Source organism: Panthera uncia, assembly GCF_023721935.1.
Source record: "Panthera uncia isolate 11264 chromosome D3 unlocalized genomic scaffold, Puncia_PCG_1.0 HiC_scaffold_8, whole genome shotgun sequence".
NCBI lineage: Eukaryota > Metazoa > Chordata > Mammalia > Carnivora > Felidae > Panthera > Panthera uncia.
In genome coordinates, this window is record NW_026057586.1 from 20,498,765 (window position 1) to 20,516,268 (window position 17,504).

Genomic DNA, 17,504 nt, shown 5'->3' on the forward strand with positions numbered 1-17,504 from the left:
TCGAGGTTGTAGGCTCAGTTGAAGTGATAGTGATGGCTGTTGAGGTTCTGGGTTCAGTGGAAGCGATGGTAATGGCTGTTGTGGCTGTAGGTTCAATGGACGTTGCAGTGGCTGTAGATTCTGTTGAAGTGGTTTTAGTTACGGGTTCAGTTGACGTGGTGGTCCCTGCAGGTTGTGAAGTAGTAGAGGTCATTCCAGGAATGCTAAGTATAGGCTCCTCATTGTTTGCAGGTAGCTGGTTAGTAATGGGAGAACTGTCATTTTCTCTGTTGTTCACCAGGCGTATTATGAGTACTCCAGTTGCTGTTGTTATCACACAGGCTAAGAGACAAGCCAAAAAGACTTTCCACAGAGACAAGTCATTACACCAATTTCCTTTTGCCTATGAAGAGTGTAAATGATAATATCAGTAATAAAAAACAAAAATGCTTGTGATTTCTCATCTCTTTGGTGTTATTTATACTGTAGTGCATTAACATGATTTCAGTCCTTATATATATCCAAAGAAATGTGGGCTTACGGTCCAAGTTTTTATCCAGGTGAAAATAACTGCACACTTTCTTTAACATTAGAAGAAATGAGAATCTACCAATTTCTCATCTTCTTTTATTGGAAACTATTCCACTAATGGGAAGGAAGAGCTTTGTCTTTTCACACAGGCAGAACAGCACTTGAATGGTAAATTCTCTGTCACACACCCAGTCCTCCAGTAGATGTTGTCATTACCCCAAACTATTCCACTTCCAAAATCACTTCCTCAGGAACACTGTGCTCTTACCACTGTCTCCTCTCCTTCCAGCTTATTTATTCAATTGTCCCTAGAGCAACCTTTTTTTAGTCTTGTTAAAAATTATTGGCCCAGCAGACCTTGCTTCACTCACCTACCTCCTTACCCACCTTGTGTTCCATGGTCGTTTATTTCAATAAAACTAATTCCCTAAAATCTCTTGCACTTGCCTCCTCTTTTCCTCCAGCTGGCAAATAAATGCCTGTCTGCTTTCTCTGGACTGCCCTTGAGCAACCACAGTCAGGGAAAGTCAAGTACCTGGGCAAGTCAGAGTCAAGATAAATGTATAGTCACCATCCTTGAATGGATTTTCTGGACTGTTCCATCATTCTATTATATTTCTGTAATATACACTCTCGTTTTGTAAATCTTTCTTAATCTTCCCTCTCTTCAAACATGTAACCTCCACCTACCAGCCCTCAAAAACAAATTGACCCATCTCATTTCCCAAATTGACCCATTTCATCTCCTTTCTCCTTCACTGGGAAACTTGAAGCCATCAAATGGAAACTCTTTCAAAGCCCTACAGGTATCAAACCTGCAGACCTAAGCCTGCCTGGGCTCCACCTCTCTTCCTTCCCTGATTGACACAGAGATGCTGTCCCTCTTTCTGGCTGATGCTGATCTGCCGATCTGTCCTTGGACCTCATCCCCCATATCCTTCTCAACAACTTTTCTCTTTTTTTCATTCTTCCTCTGGGACTAAATACTTCACCCTTTCCTCTTAAGTGGCGTCTTCCTTTTAACATTTATATACACTCAAATCTCTTCCATTTTAAACAAAAAACCTCCTTTGACTCCAAATCCCCTTCTCACTACTTCCCTTTCTCTCTCTCTGGAAAATGAAATTTCTTGAGAGTTGTATAAACGCAACATCTCCACTTGCACACCTTTCAACCCAATTGTGTCTGGCTTCTACCTCTGCCATGCTACTGAAACACCTCTTAATAAAGTCACAAATGACATTTATTCACTCAAATCTAACTGACATATTTTAGCCCTCACCATACTTAAATCCTCAGTAGCATTTGCCTCTGAAGCATCCCTTCTCCCTTTTGGACAGTCTCTTCCCTTGGCTTTTGTGATATTCCATTTTCATTGGGTTTCTCCTAACAACCTTCCCCCTCCCAAATATTCCCAGTTTCTTTTAGAGGCTTACTATCACATTCAGCTTTATTGTTGACACTCCCAGGACCTTTTCTCTCACTCTAGGTTTAGGGTCAGCAAACTTTTTCTGTAAAGGGCAAGACGGTAAATAGTTTCAGCTTTGTGAGCCATACAGTTTTGGTCACAGTGACTCCAATCTCCCATTATAGTCTTAAAGCAGCCATAGGCATTGAGTAAGCAAGTGAGCATGACTGTATTCCAATACAACTTTATTTACAAAAATAGGCAGTGGACTGGATTTGACCATTCTATGCTTTCTCTTTCCTATGATTTTAATTACTATCCATATCTAAATGACTCTCTAATTTATTTCTAGTCCAGCTCTCCCCTCTGACCTTCAAATGCTTACATGATACCATATATTAGATGTCTAAATGATGCCTCAAACTCACTGTGTCCAAACCCAAAGTCATGATCTCCCCAGTGAAACCTAGCAAGCTCCCACATCCCTTTAAATGGTACCACCATCCATTATATTCAGTTCCATAAGCTATTAACAAAGGGATCACCCTTGAAATTTCCCAACCCATCACCAAGCCCTTTAGCTGTACCTGCTAAATATCTCCCAATACTATTGATTTTCTCTATATCTGTTGATACTACTTTATTCCAAGCTTCCTTTATCTCTGCCCTGGAGTAGTGAAATAGCCTTGGGCCACTCACTCCTTTTCTACAATGCATCATGCTTCCATCTAAAGTGGGATCTTGGCACAAATAGTTCTGTTCATTGTGAATGCCTCTCTCATCCTCCATTTACCACCCAGAATACAACACAGACTCCTCAGGCACCTATTTTGGCAACAGTACTCATGATGCTCAGTGATTCTGTTATCAGAAGAGGAATAATACACTGAGGCTTTTTCATAATTAGAGTATTCCCAATTCTTTAAGTAATATTGATAGCCATATAAATATAAAACTTCCTACCACCCATCAGGTAGGTAGCTGCCTAGCACCTAGTATGACCATAGGGACCCAGAGAATCCACCTGAGTGCATTATCTCCTTCCCAGGCTTATTACCTGAAAGCGTGCAATGAAAAGAGCTCCCTGGGAGCTTTCTAGTGATGGGCATTTTAACAAGATAAACCAAAGCCCTGCTTATTTTCTCCCTAATCCTCATCACAGATTGTGTTATCCACCACCATGATTTAAAAGAAAAATCATGGAATTGCATAGCTTCTGGGACTCCCTATTTCATCATTTACAAAATGGTGATAAAACAGCTTGTGAAGTACAGGATTACCTTCGGAATCAACAAAATTGATTTGCTTTGTCATTTCTAAAGTGTTTTTGCAAATATTTGTTGCTTTATTCGTAGGCAACAAATCAGTGTAGAAGAGTACAGTCTTTTTAACTGGAGAAATGTTATAAAGTTCAGAGCTATGAAATCTTAAATAATTTCTTACCTTCTCTGAGCCTCAAATCCCCTTATCTTAAAATAGAGAGCTAAAAATATCTGTCTTATATTGTTGCTGGGAAGACTACAAATAACATACATAAAGTCACTAGTTTTTAAAAATATGTTTATCTTGGATGCAGTATAGTATAGTATATAGAAATTAAGGTCAAGAACTTTGGAGTCCAACAGATTTGGGGTTGAATTTTAGCTCTGCCACTTATTAGCTATGGAGAATTTAACAACTTTATCTTTCTAAGCCCCAGTTCCCTCATAAGGATAATAATACTTAATAATACCTAGAAAGATGAAAAGATAAGACAATGTTTATAAAGTGCCTGGCCCAGTGTCATGTATGTAAGTTTTCGATTGTCTAACATGATTGATTATTTCATAATCACCTGGGTGAGAGCAATACTCTCAGTGAATGGGATACAACATACACACCTTCCATACACACTAAAATAGATCTTAAATGTCGCACAGTATAGGCCACAGTCTTTGTTGGAAGGGTGCAAAGGGTGGCAACCCCAAAGCAACAGGAGTAGAATGAAGGCATGGGCCACCAAGGCCAAGTTAGCCCCAGAAAAAATAACATTTTCTTTACTTTGACTGAAAACACTACAAAGCAGTCTCAAAGGAAAAAAGTGGCAAAAGGGCTTATGCACATCTGGGAGAACTCTATGCTACTTTAAAAAAATTATACAAGAGGCGCTTAATGAAATAAGTTGTGCACAACCAGACAATAGGACACCTAAGTTCTTCTTTTGGGGTCACTTTTGGCAAAAACCATGCTAATTGATGCCCGGGCCCCACCCCAGAGCTTCTGATTTAATTGGTCTGGGGTGGGACTCAACCAATTGGTATTTCTTAAACAATCGCCAGGGGATTCTAAAATGCACCTGGGATTAAGAACTACCAGACTAGATGTTATCTAAGACTTCTCAATTCTATGATTACATAAATTAATTTACCTCTCCGCAAAAAAGAAGAAACATTTCCTCACTCCACCCCATTGAGCTCATTCATTCTTTCACATCGTCCCAGCAACAATACAGTTTATACTTTTATCCAGAATCAAGAAAACAAGGCTCATACTCTCTCTACCAAGCCTCTACAGCAAGATTAAGCAACAGAAGGTAGAAACTCCAGTCAGGGAAGCCCAACCAAACTTCTAAGTAGAATAAGCAATTTATAGTCAAGGTCTAATTGCTATAACAGGGCTGAAGATAGAGAGATACACGCCTGAGGTAAAGTTAATTCAACCAACGGATAAGGTCAGGAACCAAAGACCTGGATCTAGTCTCCAAAGCCAGTGGGGAAAAAAGTCTGGAGAACAAGAGTCAGGTTTCTATGTCAAGGTCTTATGCACCAGAGATCACAAGGAAGAAACCTATGGAAAGTGCCACATGCAGGTCCAAAGTCTAGAACAGTGGAAGCAAACAAGGTGATCACCAATTGAGCAGGACCCTTAAAACTTTGAATATGACACAGTCTCCCACCAGTCTAATTTGTGAATTAAACTCTATATTGTCAACATATTTTCTCCTCTGCCTCTCCCCACCTGCATTTGTACTTTACATTGATTCCTTTTACTTTCAAATAATGTTCGCTATCTATGCAAATATTTGAGTCCCCAATGGAATATCAGCTCTTCAAAAACAGATTATCAAATATTCTCCTTCTTACGAACTGCCTCGCAGAGACTTATAATTATACTGAGAATACAGCAAATGCTTAACATGAATGTGGGTGAATTAAATGATTATATACATTTCCTGGGAAAGAACAGAACAAATACGTCCCTTATAAAGCACATTTCAACCTGGATAAAAGCTGCTATATCAAACATTACCTCTGTACTGGACAATTCTGTGTGTGGGTTTCTTGAGTGTGCAAGGGCTGCTGGGCTCACATAGACCCCAGTTAGGTTGGACGAGACATGACCAGTTGTACCACTTGAAGGTAGATGCCAGCATGCAGAACTATGAGCCTGTTGGTCATCTGAACACGTGATTGGCTACAGAAACAAAACATAAGTGAATAGAAAGTCACGGTGTTGAATTTCTAAAATGAAACTCTTCTGTCAAACATAATCAAGAGCATCACTTTTAAAAGGGATAACGCATAACAAAACTTTTAAAAGGAATTTTTCTAGCTATACTCTGAAGACCAAAAAAAAAAAATCTAGACAGATTATGACATAGTATACTTAACTAATTTTCGTAAGTTACTAATGCTCCAGATCAGGAATGTATGTCATCCTTATTCTCTACCACATTACTTGCATGTATTAAATACCCTCATGTTGCAAGCTGCTGTAAGCAGAGCTATAGTAAGAAGTCTCTATCCGTATAAGGAATAGAATGTTAGAGCCAAAAAAGTTCTTGCAGCTGATTATCAGGTACAACCCGTTTAGGTCATTTTGGAAATGAGAATATTGAAGCAAAAAGAGTTGACATAATTAGCAGCAGCAGCAGCAGGATCCCATAATGACATGATAGCAAGCACTGGAGCCCGGACCTTCCAGTGCTAAGACCAGTGTACTTTCCACTCCGTCCCACTACACCATGTACAGTATGTTGTTATGCTAAACCATGGTAAGATGTATAGTGTATACTAATCTATACTATACTAGTGAAAAGTTGTCCTACAAAGAGACTCCTTCACATAATCTGTACCATGGTCTATGCAACGGAACTTGCACACCCATGACAAAGAGACAAAAGGCAAATCATTTGTCAGTTTGTGATATGTTTATGCTGGGTTCCTCTTGGACACACAGCAGTATAAAAGCAATTCTCAACAACAAAAAGGTCTCTGCTCTGAGAGTTTATATGCTAATATAACAGGGAGGCATAACAATCGCCACATATTGTTGAGAAAGGGGGCCATAAGGATTAAAAATGGGTTGGGCTCAGTGGGAAAGATTTGGGGGAACAGGTGTTTTAAAAGGGGAAAGAATAAAATGAAATGAAAACGGGAGCGGAACAAGTTCAGGAATTTGTGGATCTGGGCCAAGAGTTTTGTTACATCTCAAAAACAGTGTAGGACTGTCTGGGGAATCTTCATCTCATAGAACGATAATGTTTCCTTCTAGTTGTGAATCAAGGGCATCTCTGCCACTCCTTGCTCTCTTCAAAAGGCAAAAACTACAACTACCCACTGCAGATGTGCTGTGAGGATTAACGAGTAAACAACTGGAAAAGGGTTGGAGCAATGTCCCTATGTACTCGGTGAGTGTTGGCTGTCAGTAGTGGCAGCAGCTGCTGCAGCAGTGTTTTCATTCCTACTGTTACTACTACTAGTTGTCTTGGGTCACGTTTATGTAATAACCCATTATTAAAGAGCCATAAAAATTGCTGGTGCATCAACTCATCAGTTCCATAAAACTGTCAGACTAGAAATGTATGTGGTCACTGAGAACTACCACGAGCAACACAAAAAATACATGTGATGGTTATTAAATATAGATAAGATGGAATCCTCTTGGCAGTAAAGGGTTTGGGGAGACAGATTTTTCTGTTATATCAAAGAAGTAAAGAAAACAGCTCTGTTTTACTGAAAAAAAAAAAAAAACTAAACAGACTCCATGTTATTCACTAGATCAATTTGAGCAATGTTGGACTTTAATAACAACCTTGCTTATTTTGCCAAGTGCTGATGATGCTGTAGTTATCAGGTTTGCCTGTGGCTGATGAACTAGAATATTTTAACGCACTTTGTAAACAAAACAAAATTCACTCCCCAAGCCGGTTTTCCAAATCTTCTGGCCCTGATGGAATCCTAGCCCTTTCAAAGAAAAAGATGATGGGTGGTGTCTACACTTAGGGTGGAGAACCTCTGATCTAGATTCAGCTTTGGAGTAATATTGCAGCCCAAGTAATAATTTTTACTCTGGTATGTTGCTCTGACTCTTAGTATAGGTGGAGTCTCTGCACAGAACTGGATCAGTTAAAGAGCTCCAAACGTTTAATCAGATAATCAGCCTTAGCTAATAAGGGCCATAGGCAACTGAAGTGAATTAGCTATAGTTACCAAAAACAGTTCTGTGGGTTTTCCCCGTGATTTTATAAGGATTAACTTAAGATCTCACATATCCCAACAGAAAAACAAAACACCAACATTTATTTTACTTTTGTTTATAATCTTCAACAATTATTAAACTTCACAATTGAATTTGGTCTTAGGAGAAAAGCATATTTTTATAGCTATGCTTTAAATATCCATAATAAAGTGAAATAGTTAGCCACCTATCAAGATATACACTGTAAAAACAACTCAAAATAATATTTGTAAACATCTTCAAGTTTGTTGCATCTAGAGAAACTAGGAAGATGATGGATATGTGGCTAAAGGGATTTTTTTCCATTTGAGTATTCAGGCATCTTGAGTGTCGAACTCAGAAGTGACAAGGAGAACAGCTTCAGGAGAGTCCTTTGTATGACTCAAAAGGACAAACCCCTTTTCTTTTGGTAAACCAAGAATTCTCCTTGGGATTCTTTTATTCAACCAACACTTTCCAAGCAAAGACTTTCGTCTTTGGCTTATCTGTATGCAATTAATATGGGCTAATTGCCACAGCTCCAAATTGCAAAGGGAAAAATATTTCATTTATTCTTCACGCAGGAATTTTAACTTACTATTTTAATTTTTATCATACTTCCATCCTTTGTTCTTTTTTAAAGGAAATCATCTCCTTTATTTTTATTCATTTATTTTAAAGTTTCTTACTTATTTTGAGAGAAAGTGAGAGAATCAGGGAGGTACAGAAAGAGAGGGAGAGAGAGTTTCCCAAGCAAGCTCTGTGCTCATTCTCACAAACCACAAGATCATGACCTGAGCCAAAATCATGAGTCGGACGCTCAACCAACTGAGCCACCTAGGCCAGGTTATAAAACCTAGGCCATTATAAAACCTATCTGAACCTAAGCTAGGTTCAGATATAAAAAACACTTAGAACTATACATACAGTAAAAGCTTGATTCTTGGTGTAAAAACATTTAAAAATAGATAAAATAGGGGCACCTGGGTGGCTCAGTCAGTTAAGCATCCGACTCCGGCTCAGGTCATGATCTCATGCTTCATGGGTTTGAGCCCCGCATCGGGCTCTGTGCTGACAGCTTGGAGCCTGGATCCTGCTTCAGATTCTGTGTCTCCCTCTCTCTCTGCCCTCCCCTGCTCATGCCCTGTTTCTCTCTCTCAAAATAAATAAGCATTAAAAAATTTTTAAATAGATAAAATAACCATATTTCTTATACAAAGTACAAATGTTTAAAGGATTTCTCTCTTAGGCCTAAAGACAATATCCAAGATCAATATCTGGATTTCCAGCATATTTAGAAATCCAAGTTTTGACAGGTTTAGTATATAAAATCGAAGAATCAGATTATAAAAATATTATTTAAAGACCAAACCAAAGATATCATTGGAGATATATGTTTACATGATGGTGAATATAGAAAGTTAAATGGATTTATTTGTATATGATGTGGTAACAGAAATTGCTAATCCTTTAAATTAGCAAATACGTAAAATAATTTTTACAGTATAATACAGAAGAATATAACATGAAAAGTTGCAGCAGAAAAATTTAATACATGGCTATGCTTCCTTTTTGAGAATAATGCAAAATTATGACATTGACCACATAATAGCAAAGAAATTCGATTGATTTTAAAAGCTGAAAATGAGATAGCACTATAGGCAAATTATTAAAATTAAGCAAATACTCACAAGCTGGTTTTCAGAGCGTTCAATATTGACTACATATTTTCCACGCTTTCTGTCCATTCTTGAGCTTATAATGCCATAGGCTTACCTTCAAGGATATTTTTCAATTCATGTGTGGCCTTTATACCTGCAACTCTGAGAAATAATTTAAATGACTAGTGGAAAATCAACTCTGATGCATCAGTGATGGTGAGGATTAAACTAAGTAATAAGTAGTCATTCACTAAAATGGAATCCACCTTAGAGAAGCAAATGAGGTGTTAATCATAGAAAATCAATACAGCCTCTGAGTGCTACTGTGATTACTCCCTCAATAACCCTCCTGACAGGAAGGAACTCAGAAAAGCTTACATAATTATTTTTTTCTTCCCTTTGGCCCCATCTTTCAGACACCTGTCTTCTATTTTAGGACTAACCCAAGAAAAAATTGTGAGTTAGAAGTTTGCCTTTGCTTTCTCTCTACCCAAGCCTGAATGCCTTCTTGCCAGCTCTTAGTCACCCATGGCCTTAGGATGGCTTCACCTTTTCAGTCTCACGGCTGGAGTCTGGAAGTCTACTAGGGCAGTTGCTTGGGAATTTACATGCATTTAAAAATGATTAGAATCAATTTCCTAGGCAATAATGCCAAAGGAGTGATGGAATATTGAAAATCTGGAGGACGAGTTTTGTTGTTGTTTTGTCAAGAAATCTAGTTTGTCCCAAATTGAAAAAGGATGAACTTTTATTGACTTATTCACTCAACAGGTGAGAATATTGAGTTTCTAAAGTGTGCCAGGTACTTTGCCTGGTACAAAAAGTTCAGCGGCAAACAAAATAGACCATACCACATGTTCTTTGTATCTTTTCACTTTTGGATTCTGAATTTTGTTTTTTCAAAAAAAAAAATTGAAAAACTGGGAAGGGATTTGTTCTAAAGAGGAGTAAAAACATATAATTACTACTCTTACTCCTGTTGAAACAAAACCAGTGATGCCATGGTATGGCCATGACTACAAAGGACATACATGGGTTGAAGGTGTTCATAACATTAAACATGACCCTCTAATAAACTGATTTATTTGAAAATCAGAATGATAAAATTACCAAACAAGTGGTATTAATTTGACTGTATTTAAATATATTTGCTTTTAAAATTTTTTTTTTCAACATTTTTTATTTATTTTTGGGACAGAGAGAGACAGAGCATGAACGGGGGAGAGGCAGAGAGAGAGGGAGACACAGAATCAGAAACAGGCTCCAGGCTCCGAGCCATCAGCCCAGAGCCTGACGCGGGGCTCGAACTCACGGACCGCGAGATCGTGACCTGGCTGAAGTCGGACGCTTAACCGACTGCGCCACCCAGGCGCCCCTAAATATATTTGCTTTTAAAATATGACTACACTTATATTCTTCAGAGGCATTTACTTTAATTTGGTACTAAAGCAACATAGCCATGGTGTAGGTAGAATTCTATAATTTTTTAAAAATTTTTTTTAACGTTTCTTTATTTTTGAGACAGGGAGAGACAGCATGAATGGGGGAGGGTCAGAGAGAGGGAGACACAGAATCTGAAACAGGCTCCAGGCTCTGAGCTGTCAGCACAGAGCCCGACGCGGGCTTGAGCTCACGGACCGTGAGATCATGACCTGAGCCGAAGTCGGATGCTTAACCGACTGAGCCACCCAGGCGCCCCTAGAATTCTATAATTTTTGACAGCATCCACAACATTATAGCAATGACAGAGAGAGTGAAAGTTTTCTCTGATCTCAGGTTCACAATCTCTAGGAGTTGCAAGACTCAGTCCCAAAGTTTGGAAGAAAAACATAGAAAATTGATTAAACTTATTTAAAATAGCAACAAAATTAACCAACACATTGCTCCGTGGCTAAATTTCCCATATAAAAATTAGAGTCTTCTTTATTTTGCAAAGAACAATTCTTCAGCATGTACTAGTAACAATTTTCATGAACACCTCCACCCAAAGGTCAACAGAAAAACAGAACACACCTGGACTGTTAGAACAGAGAGCAAGGGTATCTCTCTCATTGTTCTGTCAAAATCTCCTATAAAAAGTCTTTGTTCACAGGATTTATAGCCAAAAAGAAACCTGCAAGTCTTTTGGCTGACAGCAGTTCAGAGAACTGTTTGATAGCTGGCCAATCTTCAGGGGGAAAGTTCTATTTCTCATTCATCTAACAGAGAATTGAATTGCATCGTTATCTGGAAGTCTAGGTCAAAACTTTTTTTTTTTTTTAATCATGTTACTCAAACAAATCTTTCTTGCCTGAAATTTCACTATGCTTTGATTATGACTTCTTTGGTCAGTTAATAATATGAGAGCCAATATGACGGCTGCAGCTCTCTGATCTTAGACATTTTAGGGAAAGGGATTATTACAGTTTTTCATTCTGTTATTGGCATTACAAGCAAACAATCAGGCACAGAATTTCAAAGCCTAAGTAAAATACTGATATGCAACCCAATTAATTCAAAAGTAAGAAAGATCATCGTGGAAGGAAAAAAAGAACAAAAATAAATCTCCAAAGTGCCCTATCAAATTTATTATCAAAGCAATTAGAAGTAATCATTAAAAGTAAAGTTGAAAATGAAACCTGAAAGTTGCAGCAAATGTGTTTATATATGGTAATCATAACACTATCGGGGTGTTTTATTGTATTTTCAAAGCTGACTCCAACTCTATAGCAGGTGTTCCTTCACTGAATCAAAAGTAATTAAAAAGTATTTCAGTAATACAATGGAACTTGAATAATTAGCCCTACTTAAAATAGAAATTTCAGGAGAAAAACATGTTTTGATGCATGTCACTGAATTTCTTAATTACATATCTGAAGTCTACTTACAAATTTTAAATATGTTTATACTGACAGAACATGGTTTTTCAGTAACTTACCCACAACTGTTTATTGAACACCTCGTACACCCCAGGCATTTCTCAACCCTGGATATCGAGACAGCATTGATTAAGACAGACAAAACCCTTATTTATCCCCTACGCTTTGTTTATTGAATGTTTGGCTTTTGATTTTACTTTCAAATTTTTTTAATTGTAATATTTTTGTTTAAACAAAGAGAATTTTTTTTTTTATTTAGTTAAAGGTACACATTTTTTGTATGTTGGGAAATCGGTTCCATAATGGTCAATATGTCAGTTTCTACAGAATAAACAGCAATGGCATAGTTCATCTCTGATCACAGGGACTGGGAATTCATGGTTTTTGTAGGGTCTGATATCCCATTTTACAGTGACCTTCAGGGTTCAGAAGTTCTCTTTTCTACCAAGCCAAAATTTTCCTTTGTCTTTCAAATGACTTAAACGCTGGTCCTGCTACATCTCGGGACACCCAAAATTAAACCATTGTTTCTTCAGAATATTGGTCTGTGATCCCTGATGCACAATTCCAAAATCCAAAAGGCTTTGGAAACAAATTATTTTGTGTATTTGGCACAAATTTAGTTGGCAGCAAAAGTTAATCAAAACTAACGTTTAATAAATTTAGCATGATTATTCATATGTTTAACTACAAAAATATTGATGTGTATTGCAGGTTTACTGCCACAGTCCTGATGGGGGTGTTGTATAACGTATCGTATTGCCGTCATAAAATTTTCAAAAATCTGAATTGTTGGGGCGCCTGGGTGGCTCAGTCGGTTAAGCATCCGACTTCGGCTCAGGTCATGATCTCACGGTTTGTGAGTTCGAGCCCCGCGACAGACTCTGTGCTGACAGCTCGGAGCCTGGAGCCTGCTTCGGATTCTGTGTCTCCCTCTCTCTCTGCCCCTCCCCTGATCATGCTCTGTCTCTCTCTGTCTCAAAAATAAATAAAACATTAAAAAAAAATCTGAATTGTAAAACACATCTCACCCAAGCACTTCATATGAGGGACTATATATGTGGTTTCTAGAAATTTTACAATTTTTAAAAATAACTAATATATCCTTCCTTATTATTATTGCTCTGAAATACTAGTTTATAAAGTCTTCACTTGGTAAAATGACTCCTAACTGGCATTTTAAAAATGGAGATGAGAAGAAGAAGAATAAAAAGTTTCAATTATTGCTGGATTACAGCAAACAACGGCACCGTTGGACAGACTGTGATCTAAGATTTGATTAACATAATATTATTAACATTACAGGGATATGCCTAGTCCAGTGGGTATACCACACTGCTCATAGCTAATCCTAACAACACCTATAAGAATTAAGTAGAATTACAAGAATTAAGTATTATTATTCTCACTTTCGTGATGAGACACATATGCTTTAAGCGACCTTTTATAAACCTAAGTTAAGATTAGAGTTGGGGGGGGGCACCTGGGTGGCTCAGTCCGGCTCTTGATTTCAGCTCAGGTCATGATCCCACTGTTCATGAGATCAAGCCCCGTGTTGGGCCCTGGTGCAGTCAGCACAGAGCCTGCTTGGGATTCTCTCTCTCCCTCTCTCTCTTGCCCCTCTCCCACTCACACACATGCACGCTGTCTGTCTCTCTCTCAAAATAAATAAAGAAGCTTTTTTTAAAAAGCAACTGTAAAAGTGTTTATAAATATGCGACCCTGGCCCCCTCCTGTTGGTGCGGCAGGCTGAGATGGAGCCCAAGCAAATCAAAGTCAGGTTAAATCTCACTATCTAAGAATTCTAACAAAGAATAGAATTCGAACAGTGTTCAAATTAATTATCTTAATAATCATGCCAGTATTGTTGTTTCTTCTGTATCTTCCTCAATATTTTGGGAGACAGGCACTCGGTAAATGAAAGAACAGCAAACAATGCTAGCAATTATGCTGCTTGACAAAGCAATCTGAAGAAAAATTATGAAAACAACATAATTTTACACATGAAGAAAACAAAATGTAGTACTTAAAAATTATCCCATGTAAGTTTATTTAATATATTCATATAACATATGGACTCAATACACAGAATTCGCGTACTAAAGAACAAAATGTCTGGGATGTCTGGGTCAAACTCTTACAAAACAAAGTATCATTCCTAATAAAATAGAGCTCTGATTGGCATTGAAAGCAAATGAGGCAGATCTGGTGTTGTGCATTGGTAATGTGCAACTGGTAACCGTTATTGTTAGAGTAGTTTAAGTGTTACTGCTACAGCTTCCGGTGGAATATTTCTGTTAGCCAAACAATCACTTGTGATAGCATTTGCACATTAAATTTAGAGTAGGAGCAACTCTAGGGATGGTTGTATGTCACAACCTCAAGGTAGTAATTAAAGACTGGATTTTTGTGGAGAGGGCCACTGTAGTATAGTTGCTATAAGACGTGTGATATTAGTATTTACTGGAGAAGGTTCACTGGCAGTGAAAACAGTGGTTGTGCTGGTACCTGTTGTAGGTTGTATTTCCAGTTGAAATGGTGGCAGGTGTGGAAATTGTAGGCTCAGGTGAAGTAATGGTAGATGTAGTTTAATTTGACATGATTATAATGGTGGATTCAGTAGACATCATGATAGCTGCATTTTAGCCGAAGTAGGGTAGGTACTCTGTTCACTTAAGGTACTGTTAGTAGGGGTGAATTGAAATGGGGGTGATAATAGTAACTATGTAGTAGGAGGACCAGTAGAAATTAAAGCGGTTGTGTATTTAGCTGAAGTGGTATTTCCTAACGTGGCTGTAGGGTCAGCTGCAGTGGTGTTTCCTGTCACGGCTGTAAATTGAATTGAAATGGTGGTAGCTGTTGTGGTAACAGGTTTTTACAGAAATTATGGCAACTGGGTATTGGTTTTGGCCAGGCAGAAACACAAGCTATTATGACAGTAGTTCGCTTCAAGTGGTGGCAGTGTTGTGGTCATGGGCTTTAAGGTGTGGTGCTTGTTACTGTTTTTGATATTGTGGGCGTATGTTCGGTGGATAGTCTGGTGATTTTTAGTCCAGTTAAAGCCATGTTGGATGCGGTGGTCATAGGTTCGGCTGAAAGAGTCGTCAGGAATATCATGGCTCTCGGTTCAGTACAAACAGATATTTATAGGTTCCCCTGAAATTTTAGTAGCTGTTCTAGTTATCGGCCTGGTAGAAATTGTGGTAGTTGTAGTTTCAGACAAGGCTATGCTAGTTTCAGGTTCATTTGACCTGGTAGTAGTGGCTGGGGCAACGCGTTGTTCGGTGGAGACAGCAGTGGTAGCCTTTATGAGAGCACGTTTGTGGTGACGCCCGTTGTGCCTGTAGGTTCCGTTGTAATAGTTGTTGCTTCAGGTGAAAGTAGTGGTTCTTCTGGTAGCTATAGTTTCAGTATTGATTCTGGCAATTCTCTGGATAACATTTCAACGCTGGCTAGGATGTCTCAGTGGGTTAAGCGTTCTACTTCGGCTCAGGTCATGATCTCACAGTCCATGGGTTTGAGCCCCACGTCGAGCTCTGTGCTGACAGCTCAGAGCCTGGAGCCTGCTACAGATTCTGTGTCTCCCTCTCTCTCTCTGCCCCTTTCCCACCCCCCCCCTCTCAAAAATAAGAGAACATTAAAAAAAAATTAAAACATTTCAACTCAGGTTACTATTTGGCAGCATGAAATTTGGGCCGGGACTGTCCTTGTTGGAGCCCAGCTCCTGTTGGCTACTTTCATTTTGAGAATTGCTTATCCTTTCTAACTACCCATTTTCTTATCTGTAGGATGCTGGTAATAAAGACACTTGACTTACAGGACTTACGTACAGCTTAGCGCAAATCAAATAGCACTGTAACTTACGAAGCACCATGCAAGTCAGGCAGTGGATGCTGGGCCTGGGCCAGATTCCCCAGTGAGCTCGGCCACTTGATTCAAACCCCGACACTGTGTGTCCTCGATTGTATAACCAGAATGGTCATAGAGCTGTCTCACAGGGCTTTTATGAGGCCTGAATAAGATGATATGCGCCAAGTTGTAAGAACTCAGCTTGTCACGCAGTAAACGCTCTATAAGGATCGTGAGATGGTGATAATGATGATGATACAACAGCAAATATTGCTGGATAAGCAGCACAACAACGAGAATCCAAGCTCTGCAGTCAAATTTGAGTTTAAATCCCAGACCCCTGGGGCGCCTGGGTGGCTCAGTCGGTTAAGCGTCCGACTTCAGCTCAGGTCACGATCTCGTGGTCCGTGAGTTCGAGCCCCGCGTCGGGCTCTGGGCTGATGGCTCAGAGCCTGGAGCCTGCTTCAGATTCTGTGTCTCCCTCTCTCTCTGCCCCTCCCCCGTTCATGCTCTGCCTCTCTCTCTGTCTCAAAAATAAATAAACGTTAAAAAAAAAAATATTTAAAATAAATAAATAAATAAATCCCAAACCCCTGAGATCAAAAGCAAGTTTCTTAACTCCTCTGAGTCTTGAGGTTTGCTTGTTTTGTTTTTGGTTGTTTGTTTATCTCTAAGGTGGTGAATAATATTCAGTCTTCAGGGAAAGAATTAAAAAGAGATTTCAATTTTTTTTAATTATTTTATTTTTATCAGAAGCAGTGTAGCACAGTGATTAAGAGCTTTGGATTCTAAAGGTTCCTGGTTGACTTTCATCTGTGACTCTTATAAAGAGGCTAATACCTGGCAATTTCCTTAATGTCCTAAGCCTCTATTTCTTCACAAGAAGAGGTATACCTATATCCAAGGATAATTGTAAGCATTAAAGAAGATAATTATATAATATACTTGGTGCAATTCCTGAAACTTGCTCAATTTTAAAATCTGTGATTAGCTCGCTGTCATTCCCTTCTGTAACTGAGCTCAGGGCAGCAGGAGAGAGGCACAACACAACTCACATCTTTGAAAAGAACGGAGTAGGTCTCACTGCTAGGAAATGCGGGCTTCAGTTTTAGGAAGGAAGCCCCAGTTCGGATGTCCAGGGAATAAGGGCACCAGCAGTCACCAAATGTCACCTTGCACCACAGGGTCCAGGCGTTGGCTAAAGGAAGCCTGGAAAAGGAGGAAATAAATGACTAACCTCAGAACTCAGAATAGGCACTACTTGTGATGAATCAAACCAGGGGCAGGATGAAGCCAGGCAGATTGGAACCCTGCAGAAGAAGTGAGCATTCAGGCTAGCCCACCGCTAACTTAACACGTGAACTCTTGCAAAAATGTGGCCCTTCCAGAACGATATTTTCCCCGTCTGTTAAATAATGTAAGACCAGATGGTAACTAAATCTCCTTCTGTTCAGTGATAGATAAATTGGCAAGCAAGAGAAGTCATTTTAAGTAACTCCCCCAGATCAAGGTCATTCATTCTTCACTTTGCTCTCAGACCTAAAATGTAAGAGTCTCTTATTTTGTGTTAAGAGTTAATCTCAGAGAGAGACAAACCAAGAAACAGAATCCTAACTATAGAGAACAAACTGATGGTTACCAGAGGGGAGATGGGGGGAGATGGGTGAAATAGGTGATGGGGACTAAGGAGTGAGCACTGGTTATGTATAGAACTGATGAATCACTACATTGTATACTTGA

At 38.9% G+C, this 17,504-nt stretch overlaps 1 protein-coding gene across 1 annotated transcript; it reads right to left on the minus strand.

The window, feature by feature from the left end:
* Position 1: 1 nt before the first annotated feature.
* DYNAP (dynactin associated protein) lies at positions 2 to 9,144 on the minus strand (the record flags this gene model as incomplete). Its single annotated transcript, XM_049619550.1, has 3 exons — positions 9,088 to 9,144; positions 5,207 to 5,371; positions 2 to 382 (listed from the first exon to the last, which is right to left on the minus strand). Coding segments are annotated over exons 1-3 (603 nt in total), but the record flags the coding sequence as incomplete, so codon positions are not given.
* Positions 9,145 to 17,504: the final 8,360 nt, after the last annotated feature.